At 49.3% G+C, this 18,010-nt stretch overlaps 4 protein-coding genes across 4 annotated transcripts; 2 read left to right on the top strand and 2 right to left on the bottom strand.

Moving 5' to 3' along the window:
* Positions 1 to 26: 26 nt before the first annotated feature.
* On the top strand, positions 27 to 2,430 carry F5891DRAFT_994206 (DEAD-domain-containing protein). The gene is made up of 9 exons (XM_041378281.1): positions 27 to 162; positions 217 to 303; positions 353 to 418; positions 482 to 911; positions 967 to 1,287; positions 1,349 to 1,464; positions 1,522 to 1,669; positions 1,718 to 2,058; positions 2,112 to 2,430. The coding sequence occupies exons 1-9, from the start codon at positions 66 to 68 to the stop codon at positions 2,333 to 2,335; spliced, it is 1,830 nt and encodes a 609-aa protein (XP_041234196.1). The 5' UTR covers positions 27 to 65; the 3' UTR covers positions 2,336 to 2,430.
* On the top strand, positions 2,431 to 4,764 carry F5891DRAFT_994211 (uncharacterized protein). The gene is made up of 12 exons (XM_041378282.1): positions 2,431 to 2,735; positions 2,810 to 2,857; positions 2,912 to 3,019; positions 3,069 to 3,164; positions 3,214 to 3,296; positions 3,354 to 3,518; positions 3,575 to 3,708; positions 3,754 to 3,867; positions 3,918 to 4,021; positions 4,081 to 4,257; positions 4,309 to 4,686; positions 4,738 to 4,764. The coding sequence occupies exons 1-11, from the start codon at positions 2,629 to 2,631 to the stop codon at positions 4,385 to 4,387; spliced, it is 1,215 nt and encodes a 404-aa protein (XP_041234197.1). The 5' UTR covers positions 2,431 to 2,628; the 3' UTR covers positions 4,388 to 4,686; positions 4,738 to 4,764.
* A 1,719-nt stretch (positions 4,765 to 6,483) lies between these two features.
* F5891DRAFT_937677 (uncharacterized protein) lies at positions 6,484 to 12,258 on the bottom strand (the record flags this gene model as incomplete). The annotated part of the gene is made up of 6 exons (XM_041374118.1): positions 6,484 to 6,954; positions 7,009 to 7,506; positions 7,556 to 10,669; positions 10,722 to 11,483; positions 11,544 to 11,660; positions 11,710 to 12,258. 6 exons carry the CDS (start codon positions 12,256 to 12,258, stop codon positions 6,484 to 6,486), a joined length of 5,511 nt encoding a protein of 1,836 aa, XP_041234198.1.
* A 373-nt stretch (positions 12,259 to 12,631) lies between these two features.
* On the bottom strand, positions 12,632 to 18,007 carry F5891DRAFT_994232 (DNA topoisomerase). The gene is made up of 17 exons (XM_041378283.1): positions 17,776 to 18,007; positions 17,490 to 17,723; positions 17,254 to 17,436; positions 16,262 to 17,201; positions 16,120 to 16,213; positions 15,756 to 16,071; positions 15,587 to 15,700; positions 15,433 to 15,537; positions 15,219 to 15,383; positions 14,982 to 15,167; positions 14,588 to 14,933; positions 14,260 to 14,540; positions 13,970 to 14,206; positions 13,605 to 13,913; positions 13,439 to 13,555; positions 13,169 to 13,386; positions 12,632 to 13,119 (listed from the first exon to the last, which is right to left on the bottom strand). The coding sequence occupies exons 1-17, from the start codon at positions 17,992 to 17,994 to the stop codon at positions 12,780 to 12,782; spliced, it is 4,404 nt and encodes a 1,467-aa protein (XP_041234199.1). The 5' UTR covers positions 17,995 to 18,007; the 3' UTR covers positions 12,632 to 12,779.
* Positions 18,008 to 18,010: the final 3 nt, after the last annotated feature.

Below are 18,010 nucleotides of genomic sequence, written 5' to 3' on the forward strand. Positions count from 1 at the left end.
TAGTCAAGCGTGGGACACAAAATAACCAGCTCTCTTCATTTACTTCCATAGATCTAGACAGGACTATGTCCAAGGATATGATACCCCAGGAAGAGCTCAAAAGGTCCAAGAAGCAGAAAAAGGCTAAAAAGTCTGCGGATCCTGCCAGCGACGAGCCCAGAGGTCTGCATAGTTCATTACAACCTGTACCCCTCCTGACTGGTCACGACAAGCCAGCTGAAAAGAAGGACAAAGAACACAAGAAGAAGTCTGTTTCTAACGTCGAGGAGTCTGCGATTGAGATTGCTGTTGATGTGCCATCTGGTTAGTATACTTTTTCATCTTCTCGAATTTATGAAGTAATGTCACCCAGAGCCCAAGGATAAGAAAAAGAAACACAAAATCACTGAAGCCTCAGGTGATGCAGATTCAATTCCTGGTGAGATCAATCAGGATCAATGTACACTCAGGCGTTCCTCCGTCCTTACATACCTAACACTAGATGGTGAAAGAACTTCGAAAAAGCTCAAAAAGCGCAAGCGTGATGGCGCGCAAGAAATAGATTCAGCGGACAAACCTAGCCCCTCCAAGAAGCACAAAAAGAAAAAGTACGATCGCGAAGCCGAAACCCCATCTGCCGACGCTACAATGACTTCCCAACAACCATCGTTAGCTACCCCTTCCTCACAGCCCTCAACAAAACTATGTTCTCCTGCCGAAGGGGAAGCCTTTCTTGAAAAGCACAATATCACCATCAGTACTCAGACAAACAGTGATGCCGTCGTACCTGTAATATCGTTCGACCAGCTCAATATACCGGATGGCCTACGTGGCGCATTTACTGGCTTCAATGAGCCTACTCCAATACAGGCGTGTACATGGCCGCCTGCGCTCAAAGGGAAGGACGTAGTAGGTATTGCGGAGACGGGGAGGTAGAATTTGCAGTTTTGCATATCATTGCACATTAATGCTTATGTCTGGATACAGCGGGAAGACTCTGGCATTTGGAATACCTGCCCTCGCACAGCTCATAGCTTCGCCCAAAAAGCCTAAGAAGAAAGAAAGCACGATCTCCGTACTTGTCGTCGCCCCGACACGCGAGCTTGCGATCCAGACTCATGACGCACTCTCTGCGCTGGGCGCACCATTTGGTATTGCTAGTGTCGCAGTGTTCGGTGGTGTCCCGAAGGACCCACAGGTCAAAGCACTGGCAAATGGAAATACGGATGGGAAGATCACCAGAATTGTTGTAGGAACGCCCGGACGCATAATCGACTTAGTTAACGATGGTGTCTGCGACCTCAGCAGGTGAGCTTGTTATTCATCAACGGGACATCGACATCTCAATTATTGCTCGGGAATTGTGCAGAGTGAATTATCTCGTGCTAGATGAGGCTGATCGAATGTTGGATAAGGGATTCGAGAATGATATCACGAAAATTATTTCATACACTATTCAAGGGGAGGGGCGCCAGACCATGATGTGTAAGCACTTCCTCCATTCTATTTCGTGCTTCCACTTATTATTGATTCCAATTCCAGTCAGTGCAACGTGGCCTGAAGCAGTTCGTCGGTTGGCAAGTTCTTTCCAGCACAATCCTGTTCGAGTCACCGTTGGAAGCGATGATCTCACAGCGAACAGTCGCGTTGAGCAAGTTGTTGAAGTATTTAATGACCCCCGTGAAAAAGAGTCTGTCTCTCTCAGTCTTTCTGTTAATCTTTTCTCATTATTCGGCAGCAATCGGCTTCTTAAACGCCTCGCAGATTTGTCACATAAAAAAACATCACGCAAAGGCTCTGATGAGGCGCGCATCCTGATTTTTGCGCTCTACAAGAAAGAGGCAACACGCATTGAACAATCGCTGAGGCGCGCAGGTTACGACGTCGGTGCATTACATGGAGACATGTCACAAACTGCACGCATGGACGCTCTCGAAAAATTCAAGACCGGGGAAACGGGTTTACTGGTGGCCACGGATGTTGCTGCGCGGGGGCTAGATATTCCCAACGTTGGAGCCGTGATAAATTACACCTTTCCGTTGACACTTGAAGATTACATCCACCGAATCGGACGTACGGGTACGTATCGATTCAATCGATTCTGCAGAGTCTAACGAGCCCAACCCACTCAGGTCGTGGTGGACGCTCTGGTAAATCTATTACCTTTTTCACCGGAGAAAATCACGAGCGAGCATTGGCCGGCGAGCTTGCACGCGTACTTCGTGAAGGCGGGTTTGATGCGCAGGCAGACAATCTGAAACAGTTCCCGATGACAATCAAGAAGAAGGGGCATGCGGCATATGGGGCTTTCTTCCGAGATGATATAACTGCTGCGCCTACGAAGATAGTGTTTTAGTAGTGCTGGGAAGGGCAACTGGGTGCTTTTCATGGGAATGTCCATCTAGTTTTTTACATAATGCAAGGCAACTGTGCATGTCGATTTCCGAGCTTTGACAAATCTGATAAGCAGCGAGCGGCAACTCCACTAGTCACTTCGGCAACAAATTCTGAATTGTGACGCGTGTTTCATCATCATCGTTTTTGCGGCCAGGCCATCATCTCCGAGCCAAACGCAGCAAATCAGGGACACAGCAAGGCCCATAGTAAAATCGTTCTCAGTCAGCGTCTAATCTTTCGTGCCAATCGACCATGATGGGCCTTTTCAGCCAGGCTGGATCCCATATCAAGAGGGCACGCGGTCTCTCCGTGGATGATAGGGCGCCAGAAGACACAGAACCTGACGATACTTCAATCCTGTCCGTCATTCTTCTTTTACTCACTCATTCTTACATATACCCATGATCGTCTCCGATACTGATTCTACTTGTAGAGACGAGAATGAGGGATCCGTCATTCTTTCGCTGATATCCCAGCTCAGGTGCGTGCTGTGCGCTAGTACGTGTCAAGACTTCGGTTCTGACACCTAGACAAGAGTTGGGATGGACCTGTCTAAAGTGACCTTTCCTACGTTTGTGCTTGAGCCCCGAAGTATGCTCGAGCGCATCACGGACTTCATGTCGCACCCGGATCTCATATTCGGGTGAGTACACTGTTACCTTTCCCGATCTCAGGCATAACCCCCTGCCCAGTGCTGAGAATTGCGACGATCCAGAAGAGCGATTTACTCGCATCCTTCAGTATTACCTCGCTGGTTGGCATATCAAGCCCAAGGGCGTAAAGAAACCGTAAGTCTCCGTCCATTTTGCATCAGCAGCCCTTGGTTAGCGAGCGCAGATACAATCCCGTTCTTGGAGAGTTCTTTCGTTGTAGATATGACTACCCGAATGGTACACAAGGTTTCTTTGTCGCTGAGCAAGGTACGTCGCTCGTGCAGCCGACGAATGCATGCTGGTGCTCACCAGTCCATTCTTCAGTGTCACACCACCCACCTATCTCCGCATTCTTCTACATTTCCCCTGCAAATCGCGTCTGCATCGTCGGAGAGCTCAGACCCAAATCTAAATTCCTTGGTAATAGCGTCTCCACCACCATGGAGGGTGAGAACAGAATCACACTTATGGGCGTTCCAGATGATGGCGGTGTGTAGTTCCAAACTATTATGCGCAGACATGCCGTTACTGACTGTGCATGGCAGAGTACGTAGTAACGATGCCTAATATGTATGCAAGGGGGATTCTATTCGGCAAGATGGTACTGGAGCTAGGCGACACGTGTATAGTGAAGAACCAGAAGAATAGACTCTTCTGTGATTTAGAGTTCAAAACAAAGGTCACTGCGCGGCTTTCTGATGATTGTTGTCTAACACTATCTCAGGGCTTCTTCTCTGGGACATATAACGCAATAGCCGGACGTGTACGTCGAGGAAACTCAGACACAGGCGAGGTGTCAGGGAGGTGGAGTCATGTCATGGAATTTAAGAGTATCAAGGTCTGCCAAAGAACTGTCTTCTAAGTAGCAGCTTCCTGATTTAATTTCAGAGTGGGAGCAAACGCGTACTATTTGATGCTGCGAAAGATGGACAAAACATAGCACCGAAATATGTACCGGAAATAGAACAACAAGAACCATACGAATCACGACGGTGAACGTTCCTTAATTGACTGATTGGATATGTGCTGATGATGGTACTCGGATCTACAGCCTATGGAAAGACCTTACGCAGGCTATCGAGGAGAGGAATATGGAACGTGCCACAGAAGCCAAGAGCGCAGTGGAAGATGCCCAACGAGAATTGCGCCGCAAACGAGAGGAGAGCGGCGAGAAATTTGTTCCTCGCTACTTCGAGAGACACGACGGACGGTGGGAGCCTAAACTCAAGTAATGCCATCTTGCACGCTTCTGCATGACCTCTGCTGATGCCTCTCATAGGATCCCTCGAGATGATTCTTCTGAAGCTATAGATGCAGTGCAAACTTGGATATGGCCTCCCAAGGCAGAATCGCGTTGATTAGTCATATACCTTTTCATTTTGACGTCTATCTGCTTTTGCTTTGTTTGTGTCTCACATCACATTGACATCTTATCCCACGCAGTTGTAACATAATGCTCATCCGTTGGATTGTACTATCGTTGGGCCAGAGTTGCAAAATTGTAGAGAGTTGCAGAACGATTCATAGCTCACGCAACAACACAAATTCATAGCATTGTATTTTTTTATAAAAAAATAAGTATAAGCTTGAACATGTACAGCTTCAAATCCATCACTCAAAGTCACCTGCTTCACATAGAATAGTCAGAAGACAGTTTCTGACACAAAAATTTCAGTTTTTTTCACATACACTTTATACCTACCCTTACCTTCTGAGCATTTTTCCAGTGAGAATAAGCAAAGTTGTGGTTGTTATTGACAATGCAATCACTGGTATCAAAGAATGCTCAAGCTTCAAGCGTGACGCGTGACAGGTTGGAGCGGAGAATCAATTCGGATTGCGGACTCTCTCATGCTACTATCTTTGGTGGATGCTCTAACGTCTTGAGAGAACTTCGGGACTGTTCAAAATGTATTGGGTGTGTAGCTACAATACAGTTTGACGAAGTAGTGAAGCGCTAAGACAATGGGCGATAGCGCGAAGCGCTAACCGGCCCCAATCGAAGATCTGCCAGGGTGGTGTGAGCTGCGAGGGTGGGCGGCCAGCCTCGCAGGGATCCAAGCAAGATTATGATGATTGGGTCCACAGGAACGTTCTCATAATGCGAGGCCTATCGTCGCGGTTCCGGTGAATTGCGATGATGGAAGGGAGTGGAGGGTGGGGAAAAGACATAGCTCGACGAGGGCTGCGTCGAGGATTCTACTAGAGGAGGAGCGGAAACAAGAGACTCCGGCGTTTTCCGCTCGCCCAAAGACAGAACTCTAACTCTTCGCTCGTACCTCGCTACGTAATAGAGTGGGAATCCCTTCCACTGCAATCGGCACCCCACAGAAGTCGGCAGTCACGCAAATGTCACTGTGAGTCATGATATGTCACGTAGGCCAATTTTAAAGTCAGTTCGGCAGTCAAGCAAGTGGACAAGGTCAATTAGTATTCGTTCGAATGAGCAAGTATAGTATTGAATAGTAGATATACCTAAGTACGAGGGCGACCGTTATTAGTGCCGTAGTTGTAAAATCGAGGTGGATATATAGGGAGACCATGTGCATTGTAACATGACGAAACACGACTCACATTCTGTTCTTTTGCTGCAGTATAACCCATTTGCAATTCTCTGAATTGAAACCTGAATGCGTGGCTCATATGTCGGGTCTGACGAAGCTCGCAGCTTTCCTCGTCTACCGCTGCTAGCTTAAACTTGCGAATGCGGACGCGCAGCGCTGCACCAGTCGGCACTTCCAAAGTGGGGGTGCAATTTGAAACTCCGTCATGGCATGTATCGGCAGGTGACATTTCTGCGTGACTTCGGCACTTTCGACTATCTCACTCAATTCTGCTTTAATCGTGGCCGTTCAACCTCGTAATGAGTTGTATTAGAGAGAGAATGATACAGATGTTAAGAATTTTGTGTTTAAGTAGCTAGAAATACGAGTTTTGTGAAAGTGCCGACTTCTGTGGGGTGCCGATTGCAGTGGAAGGGATAGTAATGCCAATCACTCGTCTCGTGCGTTGCCGGGTCGGGGTTCAAATTTACAAAATCGATGCTGTGACAGTGTGACATCTACCCCATGGGAAATTTTACAACTCTAATTGTTTCTTAACATCTTGCGTCGGCATTCCTTTGGCAGCATCTTTTGAATACCTTTCGTTCTGCTGTCAACTAGAGCTTTCCTATGACACATGTAGCTATAATTCCATGTAATTATTTTGTCTTAATGTGGTAGTTATTGAGATATGAAAATGAGGTCCTCAGATTTTGCAACTCTGGCCGAACGATAATACCTGTAGCAAAATTGAAGGGTATATATATACGCTGATGGATCCAATGAGTACCAGATGTGAAAATGAATGAGTATATAGAAAAGGAAATGCGGCAAAACTAGGCTAAAAAGCAAGGCTATCGGTTAGATCAGGATATTGTGAGGTTGAACAAGTGCGGATTGTATCGAACGAGTTACGAGTACCAGCCATCGTCATCCGGTACGATTGAAACTGTACTTGGTGTCGGGGATGCGACTGACCGCGAAGAGCATTGAGAAGTGAACGAGACCACAGATTGAGGTCGATATGATCCGATGGGCCGCATGGGCTTGGGAGTGGCAGGTACTGCTGCAGAACCAAGTTGGGGAAATCTACGGGGCGCATGCATTGAATCCCGAACGGACGGAGATGATTGGGGAGGAGTATCACTACGAGGTCGGTAAGAGCCATTCATCTGCGCGACTGGTGTACTTGATCTGTCCCCAGAAAAGACGGTACTTGAACGCGAATCAGGACGAGAGGGTAAATCTGTGTGCTCAATTTTGATATACGAGGACACTATGGATGGGGTTGGAGTCGCCTTGGCCTTCGAAAGGTCAGTCTCAAGTCGAGCGACTTGAGCTTCAAAATTTGCAACCTGATCGCGTAACTTTTGCTCTCGGTCCTGTAGATCAGACATCAATCAGGATGTAGCGCGCAGGATTACTGTAATTCCCACCTTAACCAAGCGGTCCTCTGCTTCCTTTTCTTCCAGTTGAAGCTTTGCAAAGGAATAATCCGCATCAAGTTGAGCATGAGCTTGCTCCACCTCGTCAAGCCTAGTACGTGTCATCTCCAAGTTATTTTCATACTCTTTCGCGCGATTCTCCCACTCAGAGGACCGCTGTTGGGCTTGCGTCAGGTTCTGTCTGGCGGCGATTGCCGTGCGTTCAGCGTTGGAAATTTTGTGTTCTTGGTCCCTGAAGCGCTTTTGAAGCGCTGCGTGCTCGCTTTCGAGAATACGACTCGTGCGTCGGAGTTCCGTAAGTTCCTCATTGCCAGACTGGCTCATAAGGGTAGTGAGCGTGCCAATTTGCTCACTTGCGCGATGGAGCTCGTCCCAATGGCTCTGTTGTGAAAGTAGATGCTCGTGCTCCTTCTGGAGGAGTTGAAGAGTATGCACAGCCAAGGCCTTCTCTTGTGTTACAAATTTCACTAATGCATCCAATTCCCCGACCTGCCGTGCCATCAGACAGCGAAAGATGCTAACAAAAAGAGCGATGTACCTTGGAATTGAGGCTGGCTTGCTCAGCCAATGCCTCCTTGTTCGCCTTCTCCAACTCGCTGATGCGCTCCTGATTGGCATGTGTTGCAACATCTGAAGTTTTGAGCCGTGCAAGGCTCTGGGAAAGCGCACCCTCTAGTTCAGAATTCCGAGACCCGATGGCAGCAATATCTGTACTCTGGGTTTTGATAGTACTCTGGAGTTCTTCAACCTGAGTACGGAGTCTATCTCTCTCAGACTCAACATCCTTGAGGCGTTCGGTGAGGTTGTCTCTCTCCACACGAACCTGGCCATGGGCTCCACGGGCCTTCGCAAGCTGTACCTGATGGTCAGCATTTGCTGCCTTGAGTTTACGAATCTCTTCCTGGTCTCTTTTTGAAGCGTCTCTAGAGACTGCGAACTCAGCATGAGCGGTTTGAAGGACGCTGACAGCTACATGTAACGCCTCAGGTAGCGCATTCATGCGTTCAGAGAGATCCTCGCGGAGGGACTTGTGCATCGAGAGGAGCTTGTCGTTTTGTGTCGAAGAGGGCAGATGAGTGCTAGCTAGGGAGTTGATGGCAACCTCCAACCGGTGAATAGCCGATATGACTTCTTCATTGCTCTGCGACGATGCTTGAGCTTGCAGCTCTTGACTACTTAACTGTACAGCGCACTTGATATCATCAAGTTGAGCAGGGAAGCCGACGACAACGGCGTGGAGATCGGTGTGTTTTGAGGCAATTTCGTCGCTCTTTTGGACTATGACTTGCTGAGTCTCACTCAGCGCATCTAGTTTGGGAACCACATTATTGATGGAGTGCAGCAGGCCAGAGATTCCCTCTGTGACTTTGCCTGAAACGACTTCGACGTTGAAGGCCTTGTCGCGAACAGCAAGACGAGAGTCCAGACGCTCCACCACTAGATCAGCCACTTGTTCCTTGATTTCATGCGCGTCGATGGGGGCAATGATACGGCGAACTTCAGCAGTGATTTTGGCGATCACCTCATTCGTATCCAGCGTCACCTTAGGCAGCAGGGGTATGATGCTGTCCACGATCAACCCGGCGGTCTCCCGCTTGTCAGCTGCGAGGTCAATCAACTGTTCGATGTTTGGCTTGACGGCTTGACTGAGCTGAGTGGTGAGGGCATTATAGTCAACAGCTTCAGGTTGCAAGGCCTTGAAGGTGGGTGCCAGAGCAGCCATGAGATCACTAATCAAGGATAGCCGTTCAGGCTTGTCTGCGAAAGGACCAGAGTGTTTATCGATTTGTGACGACAGCTGCCCAATGTTGTCAAGAATGACATGCGTGTTCTTCTTCGACAGTTCCAGAGCGGCAACAACGTCTGTTGATGATCCCGTAGCTCCAGCTTGCTCGAGGTGTTTCACGAGCTCACGCAACTCTGTCTGTATTAACAGCAGGCCCTCTGCTTGACCTCGTTGTACCACATCGCGGATGACCGCAAGGTCGAGTTCGCCACGAGCGTCCATCTGACTGTCGTCGAGGCCACGAGCAGCAGACTCCTGCAACTGGGTACGGAACAAGCCGACAACCTCCGTGATCATATCCTCTATGGCAGGGCTGATGGACGGTCCACTTGTCGATATTTTGGCCTGGGCAAGCTCAGCGCTGAGCGCTTGGAATTTCTGGGTCAATGATGCTTCAATCTTATCCTCTAAAGCTTGCGCCTCGAGACGCTTCGTGAGGTTGAGGGCCGGAATAGAAACATTTGAAAGCTCCGAGGTGTGAGAGTTGTGAGCACTATGCAATGCAGGCAACGAGGAGCGACGCTTGATAGCAGGCGTAAATATGTCAGGAGACTCGAAGGGTTGTCGTTGAAGGCCAGGGTCAGTGACAAGCCCCGATTGCGAACGCTGCTGTAACATCGAGATGGCGGGTGTTGCAAGATCGTCGAGAGATGGCCGTTGCGAGTGCTCGAATATCTCGCGAGAACTCAGCCGAGAGCGCACAGTACGGCGAGTCTTCTCATCACCCACCAGAGCTTTGAAGACACCAGCAGGCAATGTATTACTGGGAGTAGGATTCTTGAAATCTAAAGGAATAGGCGCGCGTTTCAGCCTGGTAGGCGCAATCGATGGGAACGTGCTTGGAATGCCAAGAAAGTCATCGTTCTGGGGTGATCCGAAGTTGCCGGTTGTCTGTGCGTGTCCAGGTATCTCGATCTCCTGCACTCCATCCTCGTCAGGCAAGGCAAGAGTAGAGAATCCAGAAAACGTGAGAGGTTGCAGTGGCCCAGCACTTGTGTTGAAATCTCTGGATCCCAACGTCCATGGCGATGTAGGAGCAGAACGACGACTGCGCGGAGTCTCGCCAAGTGCAGGGAATCTAAATGAGGCCATATTCTCCTTGCCACTGCCATCCCCATCCTCATCAGATGATGAGCGGGATCCACGACGCTGCCGTTTCTCTCGTCCTTGTTGAGCACGTACCGGCGGGACCGGCAGAGGCCGCGAAGGCTCAGGTGAGGGGAAAGCCATACGAGGCACCCCAGGTGGCGGACGGAATGTGAACCCTGTGGGCTTGAACTCTTGTGCAGCCGCATTGAGTGGCTTTCCAAGGGACGGAATGCGTGTATGGCTAAGAGTAGGAATCTGCACCGGTGCCACCTCGAGGGACCATGAACCAGACTGCCTGGCTGAACCAAACACGAAAGGCTTCGCGTGTGGATTGAGCGCCCCAGACGAAGATGGCTGTGGGATGGGGGCCGGTCCTTCGTCGTGGACGTCAAGTTGCTCAGAGATATTGCGCGAGTGAGCGAGGGCGGGGTCATGCACTGAGTATTGTCCTGATTGTCCACGGGAATGGGGGACAGGGGGGAGAGGTCGCCTTCCAGTTGTGGATGCCGATAACGGTCTAACTGGGAAATCTGCCGGATCCACGCCGAGGAATGCCGTGTGCAGGTCTACTCGGTGATCCTCCTCGCTTGGATTCGAGACAATATCGTAGTCACCACGTAAAGACATGCCCAGTCCGCCACCCGGGGGAACAGGAAAGTTGGGGAGACGTCTGGGTTTCTCAGCTTCATGTTTCCTTTGGCGCAAAATACGGCGTTGCACCCGATTTTGACGAGCCCGCTCTTCGTCTGAGGGATTAGACCACTCGCCAATGCTCTCCTTCAAATTTGTCAAACTTGTGGGTAAATAACGCAGAAATCGTAACACATACCTCGTCGTCTGATTGTTCCTTGTCTGCATGCATGTCCTCCGATCCCGTCCACTCTCCGACTGCCTCTTTGTCAAGGTCATCAATACCTGGGTTGCCAACCGGACTCTGGATGGGCGCCAACTTAACCTCAGACATAGCACCTTCCGTGACACCACCGACCGACCGTAACGATAGCGCGGCCGATAGTCGTGACACGTGTCTCGAATGCAACCTGCTCAGCGCAACTGTCGTCGCATCTCTCCCTGGATCTTGACCATCAAGTCCTTCGATATCAATTACAGCATTGTCGTCAGTGTCAGCGGGCACTTCTTCCTCTGGAGGCTCTTCCTCTTCCGGGATGTCGAGACCAAACCCGCGTATGAAATCAGGACGACTGCTCCCGCGAGAGATACCGGGAGGAATAAGAGATGGGACAGAAACTGGAACGCGGCCTTGTGGAGCATGAATACCTTCGATAGGAACCGGGAATGGCTCGGTAGATAAGTTTGTTTCAATGCTGTCGGAACCGAGGATGGCGTTCGGCCCAAAAGGATTGAATGATGCGCTTGGAATGTAGAAATTTTCGTGGAGCGGAGGGTGTGCAAGAGACAGACTATGGCCATGCCTATTTTGGAATCGAGGAGGGAGTTGATGTGGAGAGGGAGATAAATTGAATTGTGGCTGAGGCGAATGTGACAGAGAATTCAGTGAAGATGCAGTCTGTGACTGCTGCAATTTATTCAACTTGAAGTGCAACAGGGATGGGTCGGCAGGAGATGAAATCTTAGACACGTCAAGACACGCCGTAAGGAAATTGATATGTGAGATAAAAAAGATACATACTGATGATGCGCGCGCATGAGGAGCATGGATAGGAAGGGTACCCCCCGAACCTCTCTCTACACCCAATCTCTCAAGCTTCTGTTCGATAACATTCAGCTTTATAGCGTCCCACGCAGCCTGTGGAAGTGTCAAACGCTGTGTTGGAGAAGCTGAGAGGCTTACGCACCTTGCCAGGAAGAAACACGTCCACCGTGTCAGGGATGTCTTGCCGCCATGAATCTGGTGGATAGAGCTCAATTGAGGTTATCTCAGGTGCAATAACCTCTGGCTCTTCCGCGTTCGTTGCAACTACCGGCGTTCGTGCCCATGGCGGACGCGTTGACAATTCCGCGACATCTCCGGGGATTGTCTCCACCGGTATATTTACGACAACCTTCTTCCCCTTTGGGGCTGGAGTGGGTGCAGCATGTGGAGGAGGCAAAGGGCTGTGCTTACGCCCTGGTCCTCCGAGGAGTGCTTTTGGCGGCCCACCTATGCTAACACTTGGAGTTCTTCTATTCCGAGGAATAAATGGTTGTCCAAATGGCGGGCCCATCTGCGGCGGAAAAGCAGAACCCAAGGGAGTCATGGGAATGGCACTCGGAGGTGGATAACCGGGAAAATGAGATATGCTTGCATGCCCTTGATGATTCGCGTAGGTGGGACGAGCGGGAGCAGGAGGTGGTTGATGAGAAAAAAAGGATTGCATAGGTGTTTGAAGTGGAGGACCATTCATAAAGTAGGGTGGAGGATGAAAACTATGCTGGAGAGCGGTAGGAAGAACAGGTGAAAACATAGGTTGCCTGCCGTCAAAAGGCTGCTGCATGGTAAGCATTGGAGGTATGCTAAGCCTAGGCGGCGGTTGATGCGGATGCGAATCCATTACGCAGAAATTATGTTTCTGCAGAGACGCTGAACAAATTGGCGCTGAGTGTTAGTACTTGAGTAACAACAGTAGACTGAGCTTTGCACGCTCTAAGAATCTTCCTCTGGGTATCTTGAAACCAAAACATACGCAGGAGACGCGCACACTGCTGCCCTTAGGCTACGCTGGAAGTCTGACAGTCAGACGTGAACGCGTGAACGACAAGAACAATCAAAACGAAACATCAAGTGAATTACATCCGTTATACAACCACGTGGCTTTGCCCCGAATTTATCTTAGAGTTGCAAGGTTATATGTAGAAGACCCGACGACAAGTTATGCATAAAGTGAAGAAAAATGCAAAGAAAACAATAGGTATCTCGATCATAAACTCAGTCTTCCTCAAACATAGACACATCTTCCGTCTCTGAAGCAGAATCTGACTCTATCTCAATATACTTCTTGGTCTTTGGTCGTGCAGGTCGCTTCGGCGGTGCAGGTGGAGCATCCGAGTCGCTCGCGATGATGATCTCGTCATCGCTCTCCTTCTTGGCTGCAGCTTTCTTTGCAGGAGCCGGCTTGTTCGAAGGTTTTCGGGCGACAGGCTTTTTGGGCTCTGAGGGGCCAGGTGGTTTCTTGTCGAAGAAGTCGGTCACCGGGGCTTGAGTGGTCTTCATTTTCTTCGCCGCAGGCTTGATGTAGTCTTCATCACTGTCCTCCTCTACCTTGGGACTTAACAAATGATTACTGGTTGATTCCTTTTGCCGAAAAAAAAAGCTACCTTTTCCGTTTGAGAGGTTCCTCCTTAGCTTTGGCTTTGGCTTTGCCCTTGCCCTTCGCCTGTGTAGCTGGGACCATCTCAAACTCTGAATCAGAGTCTGCTTTCACTTTCTTCCGTCCAGATAATGACTTGCGGTGTTCGAGCGTTGCTTGCTTCTTCTTGATCTTCTTACCGTTGGCGTCGAGTAAAGACTTATTCTCAAACTCTTGACATGATTTCTGACATGGGACACTCAATCTCGTGGTCCGGGCAACAGCAAGGTGAACTTACTTCCCACTCCTTCAGGAAAGTATCCAGGTCCTCATTCCAGAGATCATTGGGACTGCGCTCGAGAAGAGCAAGAAGTTCAGTATCCTTGTCTGCCGCTTGTTGCATGAGTCTGTCGATCTAGATGATACTCAGAATGAAAACACAATGAAGACACTGATATACGCACCTTCTCCTTCGTCAAGCTCCAGATGGCCATGCCAAGCAAGTAGTCGTAGTCAGTAGTACCAACATCTTTGACAGTCTCTTCCACCTCATCCTCTTCATCTTCGGGCCGGACAACATCCTCTGTCTCGCCAGCAGCCTTCGCCTTCGTCACTTTTGGGAATGGTCGGAACTTCAGTCTGCGCAGTTCAGCCATAAGATCGTTCTTTTTCCGATTTGACACGACAAGCTCCTTGTCCACAATCATCTTCACGAACCGTGCCTGGTTCGAGAGGCGTTCAAATTGTGTTTGCAGTTCATTCGCAAGGTAATCCTGCGTAACAAAAGAACATAAGCATTTCAACCCCTGAATTCTTGAGAATCGCTTGCCTTTCGCTTCTGGTAGTATGCAAGCCTTTGCGGGTAAAACTCCTCAATGATCTCCTCAGGGGACGCGTACTTCTGAATCTTCCCCTCGAAATTGAATGCCATCATGTTGCTTGTATTGATCTTAGACGTAAGCTTGAAGAACTCCGTGAGACCTTGTTCCTCAGCCTTCTCGAGGTCCTTTGCAGCCATGCTGATCACGAAGTGGATGTTCACGTTATCGTGGTGTTCCTTGTAGTCCTGTTGCTCATACTTTAATGAAAGCACAAGACGGCGCCTAGATGTGTGGTCACCTTGATAACGCCATCACCTTTCTCACCAATCATGGCCTCGAGTTCAGCCTTGTAGCTTTGAGTCCACTTGTGAATCGGGAGCTCCGTAACCTCGACGGTGGTGTCATTGATTTTACGGACGATACCAGTGACGTCATACTTATGGTCACCGACTTTCTTGATTGTACCTTTGAAGCCACGCCACCAAGGCATCATCGGGACCATCTCTTCGCCCGCCATCAAGCGACGCAGATTATCCACGATATCAGCAGGGTTGTAGCAGGGAATTGTCGTGCTCCAACCTGATAGAACAGTCAGGTCGCAGAAAATATTTGATTGTTTTGCTCACCAGTTCCAATACCCTCAGCGCCGTTCACCAGGATAAGTGGGATGACAGGCATGTAGTACTCAGGTTCAATCCAGTCGTTATCTTCCTTCAGGTATGTCAACAAGGGAGCATCTGCGGGGTTGAAGACAGCGCGGCTCAAGGCCGACAGCTCGGTAAAGATATAACGAGCCGAAGCATGGTCTTTACCGCCCTGGTCACGCGTACCGTACTGACCATTGGGCAGGAGCAAGTTCAAGTTATTGCTACCAACGTAGTCCTGGGCCAAGTTCACGATGGTCATAGTCAAACTCACTTCACCGTGATGGTATGCGGCGACCTCGGAGATGTAACCTACGAGTTGCGCAACCTACAGAGACAATCAGAGTTTATTGAGTGTGTGGAACGGTGTGCATACCTTGACTTCCTTCTTCAGTTTACGCTTGAAGCAACCCCAAATGACTTTGCGCTGGCCAGGCTTGAGGCCATCCGCTACTGATGGTATAGAACGAACGTTATCTGCCATAGAGAACAGGATCAACTCTCGGTTGATGAAATCCGAGTAGGGTATCTCGTCCATATCGTGGTCGAGGTATGTTCCAGGCTATACGGCACGGATGAGTATGTGATAGAATACTCTTCGATACTTATTCACCTTGAACTGGCGGAGCCATTCCTTTCGATCGTCAGCTTTCTTCTTGCTGAAAGCAAGGTCAATCAGTGCCCTGTCGCCGTCTTGCGTTGTCGCAAAAGGAATCATGTGCTTAGCCATGTTACTGAAGTAGTAGCGAGCGTCGGAGTCCTTGCTTGTTCCAAGACCCTGCATCGTGTGTAAGAAGGGCAGAAATTGCCATGGAAGTAGAAGAGACCTTGTAGTACTTCGAGTCCCACTTGTGAGCATCGGGGGTATCCTCCAGCCACTGCTCGTACTCTGGGATAGTGAAGAAATCCATCCGTTGATTCCCTTTCGTTACCTTCGCGCACATGAGCAGATGAAGACATATCCCAAGGAAGGCTGCCTACCCTCACGATAGGTGTCACAAACTCAACCAAGAAGTTCGGCAACTTCAATAACGACGGGTAGAAATGATCCAAGAAATTGATCAGTAGACCTTTGATGTGAGATCCATCATGATCCTGCGCGCAAAGTGTTATCCTGCTCATTAAAGACTGGTTCAATAAGAGGGCCGACCTGATCCGTCATGATCATCAAGCGTCCATAACGCAAACTGCTGACATTGCTGTACTCCTTGTTGTGCTGGAGACCCATAATCTTCTTGATGTTCTGGATTTCTTCGTTCTTCATGATCTGGTCATGCTTGGCTTCCCGGACGTTGAGCAACTTTCCGCGGAGCGGGAAGACACCGAAATTATCACGACCAACAACACCCAGTCCGGCCACAGCCAAAGCTTTCGCAGAGTCACCCTCGGTTAAAATTAATGTACATTTTTCAGCTTGCTTCGTGCCCGCATTGTTGGCGTCGGCGAGTTTTGTCATTCCAGTCAATCTGCATGACATCGTTAGATCAATATTTATTGCACAAAACCTCTCTCACCTGTTGCGCTTACTTCCATCAGTTTTCTTGATCTGTTGGTCAGCCTTGAACTTTGCCCAGTTAAGAACGTGATCAATAATCGTTGATTTCTGAACTGAACGAGAATGTGAGTCCAAAACATGCGACTCCACGAGCAACATACCTTTCTTCATGAACTCTTCGGACAATGCAGGCTTCGTGCCGAACTTAGAGGCAGTTAATGTCAACGTCTCCTTCGTCTGACTGTCGAATGTCGGATTCTCAATGAGAGCGTTGACAAAGATCCACATGTGGTTCTTAACCTGTGCAGGCTTCACTGTCGCACCTTTGTTTTTCTTCCCGATGGCAGCGATGAGGTTCTTTGCAATCTGGTCTGCCATGTGGTTGACATGCGTACCGCCCTTCGTAGTTGCAATGGAGTTGGCGAAAGAGACCTGCTGGAATGTACCATCTGATACGGCGAACGCTACCTCCCACCGCGGGCCAATCTGCTCATATATCACGGCTGGCTTTCCTTGCGCCGCCCCTCCTGACGTCTCTGCAGCCTCTGCCGCAGCAGAGTTAAGGTACAACTCAACGTACTGCTTGAAGTTCTTGATCTTCAAGCGCTCGTCGTTCAGGAAAACCTTCACGTCCTTGACTGTGCCGGCGAGATCGTACACTCGCCGCTTGAGTAAAGACAAGGTATCTTCATCGATGGTCTGCATGCCAAAACGCTTTAAGTCCGGCCTAAAGGTGACCTTCGTGTACTCCTCGCCCTTTCCGTTCTTGGTGATCTTTGCAGCGCCGACCTTGCCCATATTGTTCGTCCATGTCTGCTTGTACTTCTGGCTAGTGTTTTTGTCTGCAGTGTCGACGGTGAATTCATGAGAATAGATGTTGGCAAGCTTGGCACCATAACCATTACGGCCACCGGTGAGCTTCTTTTCGTCATCGTCATAGTTGGAAGAGGAGAGTAAGTGACCGAAGATCAACTCAGGGATGTACATTTTCTCTCGCGAGTGCATCTCGATGGGAATGCCCTTGCCATTGTTATAGACAGAGATGACACCCAGTTCAACATCAATGTTCACTTTAATGGTATCCATGCTAAGGTCGTTGATCTATGGCAGTTAGTTAGCAACGCAAGTAAGACACTGGAGTTGCAAACCACACCTTGTTATCTGCAGCATTGACAAGAATTTCGTCCACAATTTTGAAGAAGCCCGGGACATATTTGACCTCTCTATGAACCATGCGCTTGTTCTCCGAGTCATACGTCCACATTGGCACTGTAATTGTCTCGACACTTCCAATATAGGAATCAGGGCGTTTTAGAATATGCTCTAGCTGAGATAACTGCCAGGTTTCTTGTTGTTAGCAATGGATCGCTAACGTTCCAACATGCGTACTTTGGTGTAAGTTTCTGATGCTGTCTTGCTCTTCTTTGGCGGGGCTGGTGCCTTGGGTTTGAATGACTCTGCACTCTCATTGCCTGAATCAACGACTTCATCGACCTCTATTGCGCTGCGGTCAGCATTGTCGTCCTTATCCACCAGTACCTTCTTCTTAGGTGCAGCCTTGGGTTTTGCAGGAGGTTTTGATGTGGGTTTCGTCGCGATGGCCTTCTTTGCTGGTGCTTTCGTCTGCAAAGTGGCACTGAGTTGCACCCTTTACAATTCATCAAGTACAACTCACTGTCTTCTTGATGGGAGGAGCGTAGTCTTCGCTCTCTGTATCTGAGACGTTGCCGAGGTCAAAACTCTCCCCTTCTGAAGAGCTCATTGTAGAAAATGAGTCGCCCGGTCGCAATCGTTGATGTTGGATAAAGCTAACAATAATAGGAACAAAACGCGGTCGCGTCACGGTTTCCGCCAAACGCGTCAGCACGTGACCACCACGGAACCACAAGCTCATTTTTTGACACAAGCAA

Source organism: Suillus fuscotomentosus (assembly GCF_016647785.1).
Source record: "Suillus fuscotomentosus strain FC203 chromosome Unknown F5891scaffold_1, whole genome shotgun sequence".
In the NCBI taxonomy this organism is placed as follows: domain Eukaryota; kingdom Fungi; phylum Basidiomycota; class Agaricomycetes; order Boletales; family Suillaceae; genus Suillus; species Suillus fuscotomentosus.